Source organism: Pteropus vampyrus, unplaced genomic scaffold (genome assembly GCF_000151845.1).
Source record: "Pteropus vampyrus isolate Shadow unplaced genomic scaffold, Pvam_2.0 Scaffold56, whole genome shotgun sequence".
Classification (NCBI taxonomy): Eukaryota; Metazoa; Chordata; class Mammalia; order Chiroptera; family Pteropodidae; genus Pteropus; species Pteropus vampyrus.
Window position 1 is genome coordinate 5,632,738 of NW_011888837.1, and position 17,142 is coordinate 5,649,879.

Sequence of the window (17,142 nt, forward strand, 5' to 3'; positions counted from 1 at the left end):
TAAATATTTTCTTCAAATACTAATAAAAGTTCTGATATAAAGCATGTGGGGACAAGAGTAGCATATATATTAAGAAATAAGCAGATATTAGAAGGTATACTAGAATAGCTTATTCATTTTTCCTCTCTGGTTAAAAATTCTCACTGGTTCCTTACTAACGAAGACATTTAACATTTAATAAGTGTTTACTCTGTTCAAGATACCGTAGTAAGTACCTCAGTAAATTATCTTATTATTAGCCCCGTATCAAAGATGAGGAAACTGAGGCCTAGAGAGGTATAGTAACTTGCCCTAGGTGACACAGCTAGTGATGATACTGGGATTCAAATCCAGAAGTTTACCTTAAGAGCACCACTGCTTTAACAGAATGCTCTACAGCCTCTTTTCAGTGAGACCATCATTATGTATTAAATATTCAGAGGCTTAGAGTTCTTGTTTCAGAGTCGATTTTTGTAGTTTTTATGTCTCAAGCTGAATAACCTCTTTATATATTTTTATGTATTGATAACTGGACTCTGGACCTCACCTGACTAATGCCATCAACTGCTGGTGCTCAAAGTGGGCCATCGGGTAAGCTGTATGTCTACAGGACATTGCTTTAATAAGGCTACTACTGTAAGCATACTACATGTTACCCTGAGTTCCGATACTGGACATTTAAATTCTCTTGTTTTAACAAAAGACATAAAAAAGTACACAGATGGGGCCAACTGAATCTAGCTATGGAAAGGGAGGGATGTAGAGTCTAAAGACTGGCATCTCTAATTCTGGTGTTTTTGTCTGAATGGGTTTGCTGAACTTGCTCCAATTCTGGCATTTATCTTCAAATGAAATTCATTTTTAAGTATCATGAGAGCAATGGTTGTTTTGGTTTTATTCATCACGTCTACGCATAGCCAAGCACACTGTTTAACACGTGACAGGCACTCACATATTTGTGAAAAGAAGGAAGGGAAAGAAAAGGAAAGGGAAGAAGGTTATAAAGTAGATTCAAGTTGTTTGAGTTTTTTTTTTTGTACAACAGTCAGAAATAGGTGTGGAACATCTGAAGTAACTGTTTAGGTGTTAACAAGACAATAAATTAGAAATCTTGCTCTTCATATATATGTGTACAGTATATAAATATGAAATAAAACATTTGTGAATTTCCTGTGGTCCAGTCCAACTTCCTTGGGCAGCTTGGTGGAAGCAAGTTAATTTCGCGGGCCTGTTATTCTAATTGAGTCACTAATTCATGCATGTATATAAATTTATTTATTCAACAAACATTTATTGAGGGACTAATATGTGCCAGGTGCTGTAGTATGGGCGGAGATTACAAAAATGAATAAGATGATTTCTTTCCCAAAGAGCTCATGTTGGTGGGAAAAAGATTATATTGTGGTGATAGTAGCGCAATTCTGTGAATATACTAAAAACCACTGAATTGTACAATTCAGATTGGCAAATTGTATGGTATGTGAATTATATCTCAGTAAAACTGCTTAAAAACAAACAAAAAACCAGATATAAGCCCTGGGTACTGCACAAAATCACAAAGAGATGGCCATAACTCAGCCTGGGAAGGAAGGAAGGAGGCTTATCAGTGAGTGAAGTCTGAGCTGAAATCTTAAGTTACCTAGGTGATGTGGTACAAGATATTCCAAACAGAGGGGGCAGAATGAACAGCGTGGTGGGGATGAGAAACCATGCGTGCGTGTGGAGGATGGGGGTGGGGGAATGTTGACAGGGTTATTGAGGCTGGAAAGGCAGGCAGAGGCCAGACTCCAGCATCAGAGTTAGTCACCAGCTGGTTTTATTTAAACTGGTAAGTGATATAATCTGACTAGATTTGTATTAGACCGTACTGACAGCTGTGACGTAACAGACAGGATACAGTTTTTTTTTTTTTTTTTTTCAGTCAGAATAACCTGTGCGTAGGTCTCGGATCTGCCATTTTAAAACTAGAAGTGTTACATAAATTTGTCAAGTACTATTATTCAGTTGATCCTAATGGCACAGTTTGCCAGCAGGGGCAATATGTAGAGCTCATTAAGGTTAAAATTAATTTAAAGCCCTGCTGATCTTGGGCTGAGTTAAAAGAAAGTTTGTTAGTGACTCGGAAACCCATCGTGGGTGGTAGGGTAAGGCCTGGCGAATGTTTAAGACTTTACAAGGCTAGAAATGTGGCGGTGGAAGCTTGTGAGTTTCTTCAGTTTTTCTGTTTTCCTTGCTTTCTTGGGTACTCTCACAATCTAGTAAAATAATTGTTCTGAGTACACTTGCAGAATTAAAAAAAAAAAAAGATTAAATAAGGCATCGCCAGTCCCTATTCCCCAGGAAAAACATTTCCCTGAAGATGTTTAAGCTGTCGTACCGGAAGCACGAAACACAGGGTCCTGGGCCCCACGGAGGATTGATGGGAACACCGCCCCGGGGCCCCGGCGTCCTGCGCCCTCCCCCACTGCATGAAAACATGATTTGGTTCCCGCCCCTTTCTTCTTGCTCCTTCTTATCCTTTCCCCCTCCGCCAGTTCCGGAAGGGAACCCTTTCAAAATCTCTTCCAAATTGACGCGTAGGACCAATATTGTTAACACAATCCGGAATAGTAAACATGGCGGCGGCTGTCAGATGCCTCGGTAGAGGTAAAGCAATGGGTCATCTGGGTTTGTGGCGAGAAAAGGCTTCTGGCGCGGAGTTCCCTGTTGCAGCAGAGTGCAAGCTGGACCTGCCTAGGCACGGGTCTGCATTGAGGGGGCTGGAAAACTCTCCACTTTCTGGGCTCTAGGTTCTCCAGAAGGTCACTACTACTGAAAAGCGACCATATCAGCAGTTTCACTCCTTTTTGGAGCCGTCCACCCTAGGGGGGAGTGGGAGTGAGAGGTACATTGACACCCCTCCAGCCACCGGTAGGGACGGAGGCAAGGACAGGGCTCGGTCTCCGATACTGGGGGTGTGGGCTGCGGGCGGGAAAAGGCGTTTGATACGTGAAGTGAATTCTGATAAGACCAACGTGGTATATTTGTGTGGCTCACAACTCTCAACTTCATCGTTTAGAAAATGCTTTGTTGGTGCTTTCGGAGTACCACAACGTTGCAGGCGATTCTAATTCTTAAACTTCCACAGAGGTGGTCTAATTTGGATCAACATTTGTCATTTGGCGATTGATTCTGTCCTACTTATTAGTAGCAGCTCTTTTCAGCACTTAACAAGGTCCAATTAAAGACTAGGTTGACATCCTTTTTTTGGTACAGTGCTTTAAAAAATTTTTGTTTTGTGTTTTTGAAGCACAGTGATATGTACTGTTATTTTAAAAAGGTAAATTTTAGGTGGGGGCAACATACAGCATCATCTCCATTTTACATATTTCAAATATCCATAGGTACATGAATCTGTTGTTAGGCCGTATATTGTTTTATTAGTCTTTCTATATTTGTGCCAATACCAAAGTGTCTTAATTACCATAGCTTTGTAAGTCTTGATCTCTGGTAAGGCAATTCCCTACATCTTGTTTTTATCCTTCAGAAGTGCCTTGGACAACTCTTTGAATGTATTGTCTATTAAAATGAATAAAATTTAAATTATTTAAAAGTTTATGGATACATATACATAGTCTGTAATAATAGAGCTAATGTATTCTGAGCCTGAATTATATTCAAAGTAAGTGAAGACAAAATTGTTCAATTAGATCTATTTACTTGACTTTAGTTTTAAGAATTGGAGCGTCCATTATTACACTTTTCAAAGAATGGTTAAGAATCAGAATATTGAATATTTTTGTTTTGGAAAACACTAAGAATGTAAAAATTATGAATGTAATGATTATTTAATATTAACATTTTACATGTTTTTTTCTTTCAAGTCTTGATACAGCATCAAAGGCATAATCTCTCCAGGATGGCTAATCAGTCACTTTATCCTTGCTCTGTATGTGTTCAGGTGCCCAACAGACATTTTGCTGCTGCTACAAAGTAAGTACTTTTTTTTTGGTTATTTCATTTGTAATTATTTAAAAATTTGATGAAAAAATATGCTTGGTTCTATAAATACAGGGACGTATAGTTGTAAAAATTTATCTCTGCTTCTTTGACCTAATAGCCCTGAATTAAATATATGACTTATTATAATAATACTTAACATTTGTTGAACACTAATATTCAATAATGAATTTAATTCCTACAGGAACCTTATGTGGAAGCTGTTGTTATTATGCTCTCTTTTAGAGACAAAAAGCAAGGCGTGGATAGATTATATAACTTGCCCAAGGTCACCGAGCTAGTTACTGTTGGAGCTAGGATTTTGTGACTTAAGGAATATTTATATTGGTTTCTGCTCAGTTCCTGACACAGAATCCTAAAACTCTTGTAAATCTCCTGAATGATAGAGATGCTAGGAACATCTTTTGTTCTAATATTTGGTCTTTGACCCACTTCCTGATACAGAGCTCCAAAAACCTTTGTCATCTCTTGGTGATAGGAGCACCTTTTTACCAATGAAGCAACTCTTGGTGAGCTTTTGGATTGGGGCTGTTTACCAGAAAGACAAAGCCATGATTAGAAGTTTGGAACTTTTAGCTCCACTTTCCATCCTCCAGGGAGGGGAGAGGGGCTAGAGATTGAGTTCATTATTGGTCATGCCTACATGATGAAGCTTCCATAAAAATCCCTGAACTGTTGGGTTTGGAGAGCTTCTGAGTTGGTGAACACAATCCACGTGCCAAAACGGTGGTCCTCCCAAACCTATGGGGGACAGAAGCTCCTGTGTACCAGACACTTCTAGACCTCGCCCTGTATAGCTCTTCATCTGGCTATTCATCTGTATCCTTTATCATATCCTTTTTGTATAATAAACTGGTAAAGGTTTAAATAAGTGTTTTTCTGAGTTCTGTGAGCTGTTCTAGCAGATTATGAAGCCTTGGGATTGTGGGACTCCCTGATTTATAGCCCATTGTCCAGAAGTACTGGAGGCCTGGGCTTGTGATTGCCATCTGAAATGGGGGAAGTCTTGTGGGACTGAGCCCTTAACTTGTGATATCTGATATTAAATCCAGGTAGATAGTATCAGAATTGTATTGAATTGTAGGACGCCCAGCTGATGTCAGAGAATTGGATGGTGTGGGGAAGAAAACCCATGCACTTGATGTCCGAATTTTTGTGAGCAGAGGAAAATAGTTTTCTATCCCTGTTCTGTATCTTGCTTTTAACTTAACCACATATCTTGGAGGTTGTTTCAGATGGAATTGTCTTGTCATCTTTTTTCTTAAATTGAGATGTAGTTGACATACAACATTATATTAGTTTCAGGTATACAGCATAGTGTATGTATTGTGAAATGGCCACCACAATAAGGCTAGTTAACATCCATCACCATACAGAGTTACAGGTTTTTTCTTGTAATGAGAACTTTTAAGATTTACTCTCCTAGCAATTTTCAAATATAGCATACACTATTGTAACTGTAGTCACCATGCCGTTTATTACATCCTCATTACATATTTATTTTATAACTGGAAGTTTATACCTATTGACCCATTTTGCCTACCCCTCACCCTCTGCCTTTGGCAACCACTAATCTCTGTATCTATGAACTTGTTTATTTTTTTACATTCCACATATTTGTGAGATCATGATACTTGTCTTTCTCTGACTTATTTCACTTAGTATAATGCCCTCAAGATCCATCTATCTTGCTCCGAATGGCAAATTTCTTTTTATATGGCTAAATAATATTTACTTGTGTATATACCACATTTTCTTTATCCATTTATCAAACAATTGATACTTAGACTGCTTCCATGTCTTGGCTATTGTAAATAATGCTGCAGTGAACATGGGTGTAATATTTTATTGTGTGAATTTACCATAATTTTTAACCATTTTGTTGATGCACATTTAGCTTTTCTATTTTTTGCTATTAGAAATGGTCCTGCATGAATAATTATGTACATAGATCTTGTCAAATATTATGAATATTTTTGTAGTAAAAATCCTGAGAAATAGAATTGTTGAGTCAAGAGATTTGAGTGTGCATTTATCATTTCGATAGGCAATACAAATTGCCTTCATAGAGATCTTGCCAATTTATGTCCTTACCAGCAAGTATTATTACATGCCTATTTTCATGTATACAGTATAGTCAAAATTTTTGATTTTTGCCAAATTTGATAGGTAATAAATGGTATGATTTGATTTCTATTTCTATTGTTATTGTTACTAAGGTTATATATCTTTTCCTATATTTAAGAGCTGTTTATGTTTTCTTTACTGTGAATTTTCTGCTCATGTCCTAGTCCTTTTTTGTTAATTAGTAGGAGCTCTTTATATATTATAAATTGGCACATTTCTGTGCAATAACTTTAATATGTTTTAACTCTTATAGTAGAGGAATGGATCAAGTGCTATGGGATTATAGATGAAACGCCAGTTTTACCTGGAGGAGAGTGGGGCAGGATGTATTTGAGCTGGGTCTTGAAAGATAGAATTTTGCAGGGGAATTGAGAGAAAGGTGTTTCAGTGGTGTAGAGGTGTGAAAGTAAATAATGTGGATGTAATACAGTCTGATATGACTTGTGTATAGGATGAAGAGGAAGGTGGTGGAAATGTAACTAGAAAGGAGTCTTCCTTTGAGTGTGAGTAGTACCTGAATTTTTTGTTGTTGACAGAAGTTGTTGTTGGAGAAGTATTGGTTGTAATAGTTTATATCCCCACTTAGCAGAGGTGAGAGTGCCCAGTTTTCACATTCTTGACAACCTTCGATATTGTCAATCTTTTGTGCTCCTTCCGTGTGTTTCTAATTTATATCTTCTGCCTATTTTCTATTGGGCTGGTTTTTTTTCCTTTCTGCTTTGTTAAAGTATTTGTTTATTAAAGATATTAATTATTTTGAGACTTTTACCTTTAAATGTTTTCTTTTATCCTGTAGAAATTTTTCATTTTATATCTGCTCCATATTCTATTCTAGAGCAACTTTAAAATGATTTCACTCACCTGAAAAGCATAGCGTAAAAAATACTCATACTTTTAAAAAATATATGACAAATTATTAGCAATTTTTTTCATGTTGGACAATGAGAGTTATCGAGTAGCTTGATGAGGATCATAGTATTCATAATTCTAGTTGTGTTTTTAATTTTTTAATCTACTGACTTATAGTATATTTCGTGGCTAATTTTTTGTGCTTGCTTTTCGCTTTCTTGTCATTCTGAATGTCCCCACTTCTCCTCCATGTGTGTATATATACTCATGGTTTGTCATTGGCAGCTCCTGATAAAAAAGGCCACCATGTCATCTCTGACTCTGGTTCTGTTTCTCTCTTGACAATAGATTCTTTTTCTTCAAGTGTCTCAATTTTTTTTGTTGACTGCCAGACATTTTGTGTAGAAAAGTAGAGACTGAAGTACTTAGTATTTAGGCCTGGAAATGTGCATGCTTCTTCTCTCAGAGCCTTGGGTCAAGCCAGTCAGTTGAGTTAGGTTTTGGTTTTGTTGTTGCTATGGTTACTATCAGCTTTAAGTTTCTGTATTGTCACCTTGTGCTTAGGGAGGGGGCTGGGTTGTTGGAAGGTTTTTCTCTGTGTTCCTAGTTCCTGATTAGTTTCAGGGACCATCATTTTCAGCTGCCGTGCCTGTGCACTGCACCTAAGAGTAGGGGTGTCTCTCTCCATACTCCCCTAGTAGCAGTAGACTATTGTTGCTTATTACTCATTGCTTGTTAGGCTGGTAATAGGTGTGAGAGGGATTCTCTGTTTCCCAAATCCAGCCTTTGTCTTAAGTAGGTTCAGTGTGACTGGACTTCAGGGATGGAATTTTCTGAGATTTTCTGTCCCACCTCCCCATGGTATGTATATATAGCAGATCTTGTTCAAGAATGTCTAGAATCTTTCCCAAATTTTTGTTTCCTGCCCTACCTCTAACTGTAGAAGTCTTAGTGGTATTTTTTCTTCTTTTTTTTCCCTATATACAATGGGTGTTTACCTGTGCTCTAGAGGGTTTCATCTTTACATGCCTTTCTGGCAGCATAGCTTATCTCCTCCATGCCTGTTCCCTTAGGGAGGCTTTCTTGTCTCATGACCTGCTCCAGTCTTTCCCAGGAATATCTGGTAGAGGCCTGTGGAAAGGGCCTATGAACTGAGTGTGAACTCCCCTTGTGTTTGCCTCCCCCAGGGGGTTTATGCTGTCACACTAGCCCTAAAATTTTAGTTGATTTTTTTTTTCTTATCTGCTTGCCTTCCTCTCATACTCTGCTACTAGCGAGACTGTCCTGGTGGTATGCATGTGGGGTGGGGGTGGGGAGTGTGGGTTGACTCTCCTTGACATTCAGGCTAGTTGGTTGCCTTGCTATTTCAGCTATGTGATGTGTTCAAGAAAAGTTGTGATTTTTATCTGACTCTTTCTCATTGTTAAAACTCTTTCCAGCTTTTGTTTTTTCAAATTTTAATTTATTTGTATTGTTATTGACTGAGTTTTATTCTGTCCACTTTTATATTGTAAGTAGAAGCAGAACTTGTATTTAGTTTAATGAATAAACCGGCATCAGAAATATTAGTGAATTTATTCATGTGATTTACACTGAGAAATAAGAATTCCAGACATTTGCATTCTATTAATAGTTGCATGCCCTAGGCATTTTCTCTTTAGTTTAATTTGAAAGAGACTGTATTCCCTCGACCCCCATTCTTCAGTGTAAAAGATTCTTTAGCATTCAAAGGACTTGGATCTCTGGAGTCACAAATCTTCAGAGTTCTTAAAGTGAGCTGTGTTATAGCACTGATTTTTTTCTTACACTGTTTTAAGAAACAGTATAAGACCATGGAATTATTTGGAAATAACCATGGAATATTTTTCCTTTCATGCTTTCAGGCAGGGTAAAAGTTATTACCTGAGTACAGTCTCTTATTACTGACTTAATCTGTGTGGTTTAGTTGCCAAGGTAACTGCACCTAAATTCCGTTCTCTTAGATTTAGACTGCCAGGTGTTTCTCTGTCACCTTCCCAAAAACCTTTCTAGTATAATTTAGTTTATGCTCTGAGAATCATAGTATTTAAGCTCTCCTGATAGGGCCCTAAGTAATTGCACGAACAGCAAAGTTCTTCTGGATGTGATTCTTATGAATAAAGATAGACATTTTTTGGAGGGCCATGGAAAACAGGCGGTGGGTCTATGAAATTTATTATTATTGATAAATTTTGTTCAATTGCAGTTTTTTTTATTTGAAAGAAAGTGTTTTCCTTAGAGTCCTATTTGATCTATGTTATAATTATGTTACTTTTTTTTTGAAACTAAAATAGTGTTCCATTTTTAACTTAAAAATATTTTCACTGAATCACCTCAGATATTTTGTGAAACAGAGTCCAAAGTATAAATGAGTAAATTATTGTATACCGAACTCAGTCTCTATATGTATCAGACTTTTATTGGGTTTTGAAAATTTTTATTAAGTTAATAATCATTTTTCAGCTTCTGAGACTTTCATATTAACTGCAAATTAAATGGACAGGTCCAGCTATGATTAAAAATTTAGTGGTGAAATCAGCATTTATGTAAAGTAAATCTGTAGGTTACAGCTTAGACACATTCATTTTGTTTATTTTAGTTGGAGAGTTTATTACTAAAACAGGCTCTCTGGATTTCTTCTATTGGCCTCACTTCTCTTTTACTAAATATAAAGTAAAAATGTGATTTCTTCAGTTTGGAAGATTTCAAGATTTTACGGAATACTTCCTACATAGCTGTTGAGGCTTATTGTATACATCCAATTGGGCACCTGCTTAGATTTATTGTCATCAGCCCAGAAGGACACCTGTGTCCTGTTAAAAATAAGCATGGGCATTATCTGCTATTCTTTTGAATTGCTCATTAGTTGGGAGGATACTCTTAGTAGTTGTGGTATTGAGGATACATTGAGTGCTAAAAGTGAGAATAAAGTTATATTTTGGATTAGTTTTTGAGGTCCTTTTTTAAAAAAATATTTTACTGTCATCCATTTCTTTCATGTAAATTTTATAAGCCTACATATTAGTTTTCTGTTGCTGCCATAAACAATTACCACAAACTTTGTGGCTTAAAACGACACAAGTTTATTATCTTATAGTTTTGTTGATCAGAAGTCTGACATGGATTTCACTGGGCTAAAATCAAGATGTCAGAAGGGCTTCATTTTGTTCTAGAGGCTCCAGGGAGAATCTGTTTTCTTGCCTCAGCTTTGAGAGGCCACCTACATTCCTTGGTTTGTAGCCCCCACTTCTTCCCCATTCCTCCATCTTCAAAGCCAAGAGCAGCAAATTAAGTTCTTTTTATGTTAGAGTTTCTGCTGTCTTTTTCAATCTCTGTCAGATGCAGTTGGGAAAGGGGAAGGTTTCTCTGCTTTCAAGGATTTTTGTTTCATTAGATTGGGCCCACCTGGGTATTTCAGGATACTCTCCCCATCTTGAGGTCTCTTTAACCTTAATCACATCTGCAAAGTCTTTTTCGAGATGTAGATAGGACATCTTTGGGAAGCATTATTCTGCCTACCATAGAACCCCTACATCTTTATAGAATATTATTTTGCTAGTTTAAAACTTTTATGGTTAAAGATGGTAGATGTGATTTGAATAAATGCCGAGAAAATCTATCACCTCTAATTCTGTCTTCTTAGCTTCAAACTCAACTGCAATCACTTGTTGAACATATTTTCTTCGATATTTTACAAGTAGCTTGTTAGCTTTTGCTATATAACAAACCATCCCACAATTATTTATCATCACCCACACATCTTCGGGTTGACTGATCTAAGATAGGTTTGGATGGGTGTCTCTGATGACCTTGGCTGGGCATGCTTCCAATCTGATTAGGCAGGTCAGGTGAGAATTGTCTGATATAGCCCGGGGCTCTGTGGGGGCAGCTCTGTTTCACATTTCTCATCCTTCCATCTTTGGGCTAGCTCAGGCATGTTCTTATGAAAATGGCAGAAATACAAATGTACAAGTGGAAACAGATGAAGCTTCTTATGGCCTAAGCTTCGAGCAGAGAAACTCACTTTTGCTTTATTCTATTGGCCAAACTAGTCGTGTGGCCAGATCAGGGTGTTGGGAAGTATACTTCACTTCTTTAAATGGAAGGCACTGCAAAGTCATTTAGCAAAGGGATTTGAATGGAGAAGGGGGTGTAAAAATATAATATAAATGGAGCTACTTTAAAATGGAGTTGGAGCTGCCATCCCAGAGGAACTGCCTTGCAGGTCTTACTCCTCAAACCTTTGGAATGTTAAAGCTGAGCAAAATAACCTTTGGTGGGCCGAAAGCAACCTTGTATCCCAAACAACTTTGCAAAGTTAACAAGAAAGCAGACGGTGACTGAAAATTAAAAACATTCTTTAGCACTAGCTTCACTATATTAGCTTATCTGAACCTGCAGAAATGCCTTCCTTCCTATGCAGAGCAGGGCAAATTTCCCTGAGTTGGGGGAAGCTCAAGCTCTACATTGAGAGAGAGGATTCTTGGCTGAGCGCAAGAAAGAATTCAAATGCATGCCAGAGTTAGAGACAAAAGGAAAATGTATTAGAGACGGGGATAACACTCCTCAATAGACAGTGGTCTCCTCTCAGAGGTAGAGAGTAAGAGAGCCTGAGACTCAGAGGGACAGAGAGAGACAGACAGTGAGAAGAACAGAGAAAAAAACACCGAGAGGGACCCCAAGTGTTCGAGGAATTGAGTTTATATATCATTTTAGTTTCTGTTAATTACAATTTAAAGACTTTGTTTACCCATTTTCCTTTGATATGGTCATACAGTGAGAAAGATGAGTATATAGCAAGAAAAGGTAAGAATATGTAGCATGAAAGGCCAGCTGGCAGTTCCCAGCCTTTGATCCATAGGTTCCCCATGGTTTTAGCCAGAGGGAATGAATGATTTTATTTTGTGTAGGGCATGACTTAAAGACTCTGTTTTCCTGTTTTCTCTCCCAGTGTGGGTAAATGGTAGCAATCTCAGCGGAAATCTTCCTTTGTTCTGCAGGTTTCCTCATGTTCTGGCCACAGGGCTGATCAGCATATTGCAGTCTCTGAATATAGCTTGATTTAACACTTTAGTTCTTTTGCCTCCTCCCTAGTTACTTCTATTGATATTGTTGATGATTTAATTGATGTAATTGTTCCCCTTCCCTTTCTCATGAATACCCTTTGCTTTTACCTCGTAATTGGAACACTATTTGGGTTTCTTCATGGGTCAGTATTTCCAGGATACCTGTTTGGATCCCAAATAAATGCTTGTTGCTTCTCACATTGGTCTTTTATTTTTAGGTTAACAGAGGATAAAGAATTGGGGCCAATGATGCAATTAACCCCACACTCAAACTCTGTATTGCCCCAAACCGAACTCATCTCTGGCTATATCTCTCTTTCGCTTTCTTTATTTCTGGTCCTAGTTAATGTTACTACTTTATGCTGAGTGGCCCAAGCCAGAAACGTAAGAAGTATTCTAGAGTCTTCTCTGTCCCTTTTACCTATATTTAATATTTACCTTGTAAACATCTTTCTAAGCTCTCATTTTCTCCAGCCTATTGCAATCACTGTTCTGGTTCAGGCTTTCATATCTCTTTGAGAAGAAAGAGAGAGAATAGACTCTTAATTGTCTCTAATCTAGTTTCCTTCAAATCCATCCCTTATATTGCAGCTTGAAATACAGATGTCACTCCTGTTCATTGGCTTCTCATTGTCTCTAGAGGATGCCCTCTGTGATCTGGATTCATCAGCCTCATCTGCTGTTTCCTGTCTATTGCTTTACTCTTTAGTTTAAGAGTCAGCAAAATATGGCCAGTGGTTCATGAGCTAAAAATGATTTTTACATCCTTAAATGACTGGGAAAAAAATAAAGAACAGTGTTTTGTAACACATGAAAATTGTAAAATTTAAACCAGTGTTCATAAATAAAGTTTTATTGGAACACAGCTACACTCATTTTTTTAATATTGTCTATGGCTGCTTTTACATTACAGCAGCAGAGTTGAGTCATTGAGATAAGAGATCATAAAATATTTGCCATCTGATCCTTTACAGAAAAAGTTTGCCAACCCCTGCTCTAGTCAGTTAGAACTTACAATATGCTCCCTTTGTGTGCCATTCTATTTCATGCTTCAGTACTTTTATTACGTTGTTTCTTTGCCTGGCTGATGCTGTTTTTTTTTTTTTTTAAATAATAGCCTATTGAGATGTAATTTACATATATAATTCACCCATTTAAAGTATACAGTTCAGTGGTTTTTAGTATATTCACAGAATTGTGCAAATATCACCAACAGTCAGTTTTGAACATTTTTATTATCTACCCCCAAAAAACCCATGCCCATTGGCAGTCACTCCTCATTTCTCTAATCTCCTCCCCCTAGTCCTAGATAACCACTAAATCTACTTTCATCTTTGTTGATTTTCCCATTCTTGATATTTCGTATACATGGAATCATACAATATGTGGTGTTTTATGACTTTTTTTAACTTAGCTTAATGTTTTTAAGGTTTATACATACTGTAGCAGTTATCAGCGCTTCATTCCTTTTCATTGCTGATTAATATGCCATTTTTTGGATAGACCATATTTTATGTATCCATTCATCAGTTGATGGACATCTGGGTTCTTTTTACTTTTTGACTATGACCAGCAATGCTATTATGAACATTCGTGTACAAGTTTTTGTGTAGTCATGTGTTTTCGTTTTTCTTGGGTAATATACCTGGACTAATTCTTCTTTATTATTTAAGAATTGCCTTTGAGTAATCTCTTCCAGTACCTCTTCTTAGCCTCCGATGCTGGGTCAAATGTTCATTCTCTACCTCCCCAATAACACTCTTACAGTACTTAACAAATTATATTGAAATGACCTGTTTGCATGTCCGTTCCTGTCCTCCTCTTAAATTTCTGGAAAGCAGAACTTTGCATCAACTGCAAATAGTATAAAAGTTCACTTAATATTTGTTGAACTAGAAAAACTATAAAGCATTCCATGCTTTTGAATTAAAATAAACTATCTTTTGTTATTTTTTCTGTCTTCTGTACATTGGCTTTTCAAAAGTCTTTTGGATTATATATTGAGATAACTGATCTTGAATTTATTTTTTTTTCAAGGCCTGCAAAGAAAACAAAAAAAGGTGCCAAAGAAAAAGCATTGGATGACAAAAAAGATGAGATAGAAAAAATAAAGTCATATCCCTTTATGGAAGGTGAACCTGAGGATGATGTTTACTTAAAACGCCTATATCCAAGGCAGATATATGAGGTGAAGAAAGCTATTCACTTACTTAAGAAATTTCAAATTCTGGACTTTACAAATCCAAAGCAAGGTGTTTATCTTGATTTGACATTGGATATAGCACTGGGAAAGAAGGTATGTAGACTTGATTAAAATAAATTTATTTGTGAACACTGGCTGTTTGAATTGCTATTTGTTAATTTTTTTAAATTCTTGCCTCCTATTTGGAAAATCTGGTGCTCTTTCTGGACTTTAGCATGAAAATGTTTGTTTTTTAAATTTTCCAAATATAAAATATAATGTTAAGCATACTCTGCATAGTTGATGAACATGTATCTCCTATTCACCAGAAAATCACTGTTATACATTTTCTTTCTTTTTTTTTAAATAATTATAAATTTTTTCAATTACAGTTGGCATACACTATTATATTAGTGTCCAATGTGGTGATTTATACAACATTTATATAAATTTTGAAGTGATTACCCTGGTAAATCTAGTGCCCATATGACACCATACATAGTTATTAAAATATCATTGACTATATTCCTTATGCTTACTTTACATCCTCATGACTATTTTGTAACAGCCAATTTCTACTTATTAATGCCTTCTCTTTTTTCATTCACACCCAACCCCCATCCCATCTGGCATAAAAATGTTTTCTGTATCTATGAATTTATTTGTTTTATTTGTTTATTTTCTTTAGATTCCACATGTAAGTGAAATCATATGGCATTTGTCTTTCTTTGACTTATCCATTCAGCATAATACCATCTAGGTCCATCTATGTTGTTGCAGATAGCAAGATTTCATTCTTTTTTTTTGTGACTGAGTCATATTCCTTTGTGAATATATACCATTTGTTCTTTATCTATTCATCCATTGCTGGACAGCCAGGTTGCCCCCATATCTTGGCTATTGTAAATAATGCTGCAATGAACATATGGATTCACATGTCTTTGCAAAGTAGTACTTTGGGTTTGTTCTGATAAATACCCAGAAGTGGGAATACTGGGTTCTTCTTTGTCTCTTGTTATAACCTTTGTTTTAAAGTCTATTATGTCTGGTATAAGTATTGCAACCCCAGCTTTTTTGTTGTTGTTTATTTCCATTTTCATGAAATACCTTTTTCTGTCCCTTTACTTTCAGTCTATGTATGTCTTTTGATTTGAAGTGAGTCTATTGTAGGCAGCATATATAAGGGTCTTGTTTTCTTATTCATTCTCCACCCTATCTTTTGATTGAAGCATTTAATCCATTTACATTTAAAGTAATTGATGTTAGATATGTAGTTATTGCCATTTTATTATTTATATTTTTGATCTGTTTTCTTCTTTTGAAATAAGTCTCTATAACTTTTCTTGTAATACTGGTTGGTGGCGATGAACTCCTTTTGCTTTTTCTTGTCTGAGAAGCTCTTTATCTCTTCTTCGATTCTAAATAATGGCCTTGCTGTGTAGAGTAGTCTTGGTCGTAGGCTATTGCTTTTCATCACTTTGAATATTTCCTGCCAGTCCCTCTGGTCTGCAAGGTTTCTGTTGAGAAATCAGCTGATAGTCTTATGGGAGCTCCCTTGGAGGTAACTAATTGCTTTTCTCATGCTGCTTTTAAGATTTCTCTTTGTCTTTAACCTTTGACATTTTAATGATGATGTGTCTTGGTGCTGCGCTCTTTGGTTCATCTTATTTGGGACTCCCTGTGCTTCCTGTGCTTGTATGTCTATTTCCATTGCCAAATTAGGGAAGTTTTGAGTCATTATTTCTTCAAACAGGTTTTCAATTCCTTTCTTAGTAAGTGGGCTTATGTAGTAGTTTCTTTGGGGCCCAGTGGCGCAGTCTTTCCTGGTCACCTGGGCTGTGTTCCTCAGGTGCATCTCTTGTATGGGTTGTGTGTGCCCTCTTGTTGTAGTTGAACTTTGGTTGCTGTTTGCATATCAGTGGATATTGATCGTTGGGCTGATTGGCTGTGAGAACTGGCCAGTGAGGGGCTGACCCTATGGAACCGGATTCACTTTAGCAGGGCTCTGGTGCCTGCCCACTCTGCCCTTTGGGTTTGTCGTCCTCGGATGCAGTCCTCGTTGGTGCTCCAGTTCAGTCTAAAGGCAGCTAGTAGGTGTGTTGGCCTGAGACCTCCTGGGACAGGCTCCAGCTATACAGCCTGTTCCCTGCCTGGGGCCACCTGGCAAGAGTCCTCAAGCAATCTGCAGATGGCTGCCATCTGTGCTAGGCTTGGAGGTGCTTTGAGAGGCTGATCCCTGAACCGAGGAAGGTTGCTGCTAGTGCTGGCTTGGGGCCACTCAGCCAGAGGTATGAGAAAGGCAATGGGTACACTGAGGCCAGATACTGCTAGTTTAGGTTTTGTGAACCTTTGAAAAGTTTTAGGAAAATTCACAGCATGAGCCAAGACGGGCCATGCGTATAAAAAAAAGCCACCGGCAGTGGCTTGGATGGGCTGCAAGTTGGGTGGGTTGGGGTGAGGTCTCAGAAAATCACCAGGGCCATGCAACTGGACTTAGACAGGTTGATGGAGACTCAGGTATGGTGGCTGCCTGAGTCTTCACTCTGGGAGCTGCAAGGGCTCAACCAAGAAACAATGGATTCTGCCAGCACTTTTGTCTGAGAGAAAGCTGCCCCTCCAGCCCTTGCCCTGAAGCCAGACATTTCGGTTCCTCCCTGGGTGTCCCTGGCATCTTTCAAGCTGCTGTCCCAGCACTAGAGCTCAGAGCACAGGAGTCCACCAGCAAGTAAGTCCATGCATGGGCCCTTTATGAGGAACTCCTGGGACTCCAGCCGACCTCCCTCTCACTTAGCCACACTCTCCACTGGTTTTCACAGTCAGAAATTGTGGGGATTTCTCTTCATGGAACTGGAACCTCGGGCTGGGGAGGAGCCTGGTGTGGGGGTGGGGCCCCTTGCTTCTCTAGGGCGATCTCTGAAGTTG

At 37.8% G+C, this 17,142-nt stretch overlaps 1 protein-coding gene across 2 annotated transcripts in view; it reads left to right on the top strand.

Annotated features, from left to right (window-relative positions):
- Window positions 1-2,463: 2,463 nt before the first annotated feature.
- The window catches only part of MRPL1 (mitochondrial ribosomal protein L1), a 61,020-nt gene continuing 46,341 nt past the window's right edge, over window positions 2,464-17,142 (top strand). Inside the window, exons 1-3 of one of the 2 annotated variants that reach the window (XM_023530887.1) lie at window positions 2,464-2,625; window positions 3,843-3,951; window positions 14,076-14,334. In XM_023530887.1, coding sequence (XP_023386655.1) covers window positions 2,595-2,625; window positions 3,843-3,951; window positions 14,076-14,334 — 399 coding nt within the window. In that variant the 5' untranslated portion in view covers window positions 2,464-2,594. The remainder of the gene's footprint in view (window positions 2,626-3,842; window positions 3,952-14,075; window positions 14,335-17,142) is intronic. The other variant, XM_011360584.2, reaches the window with a different exon arrangement.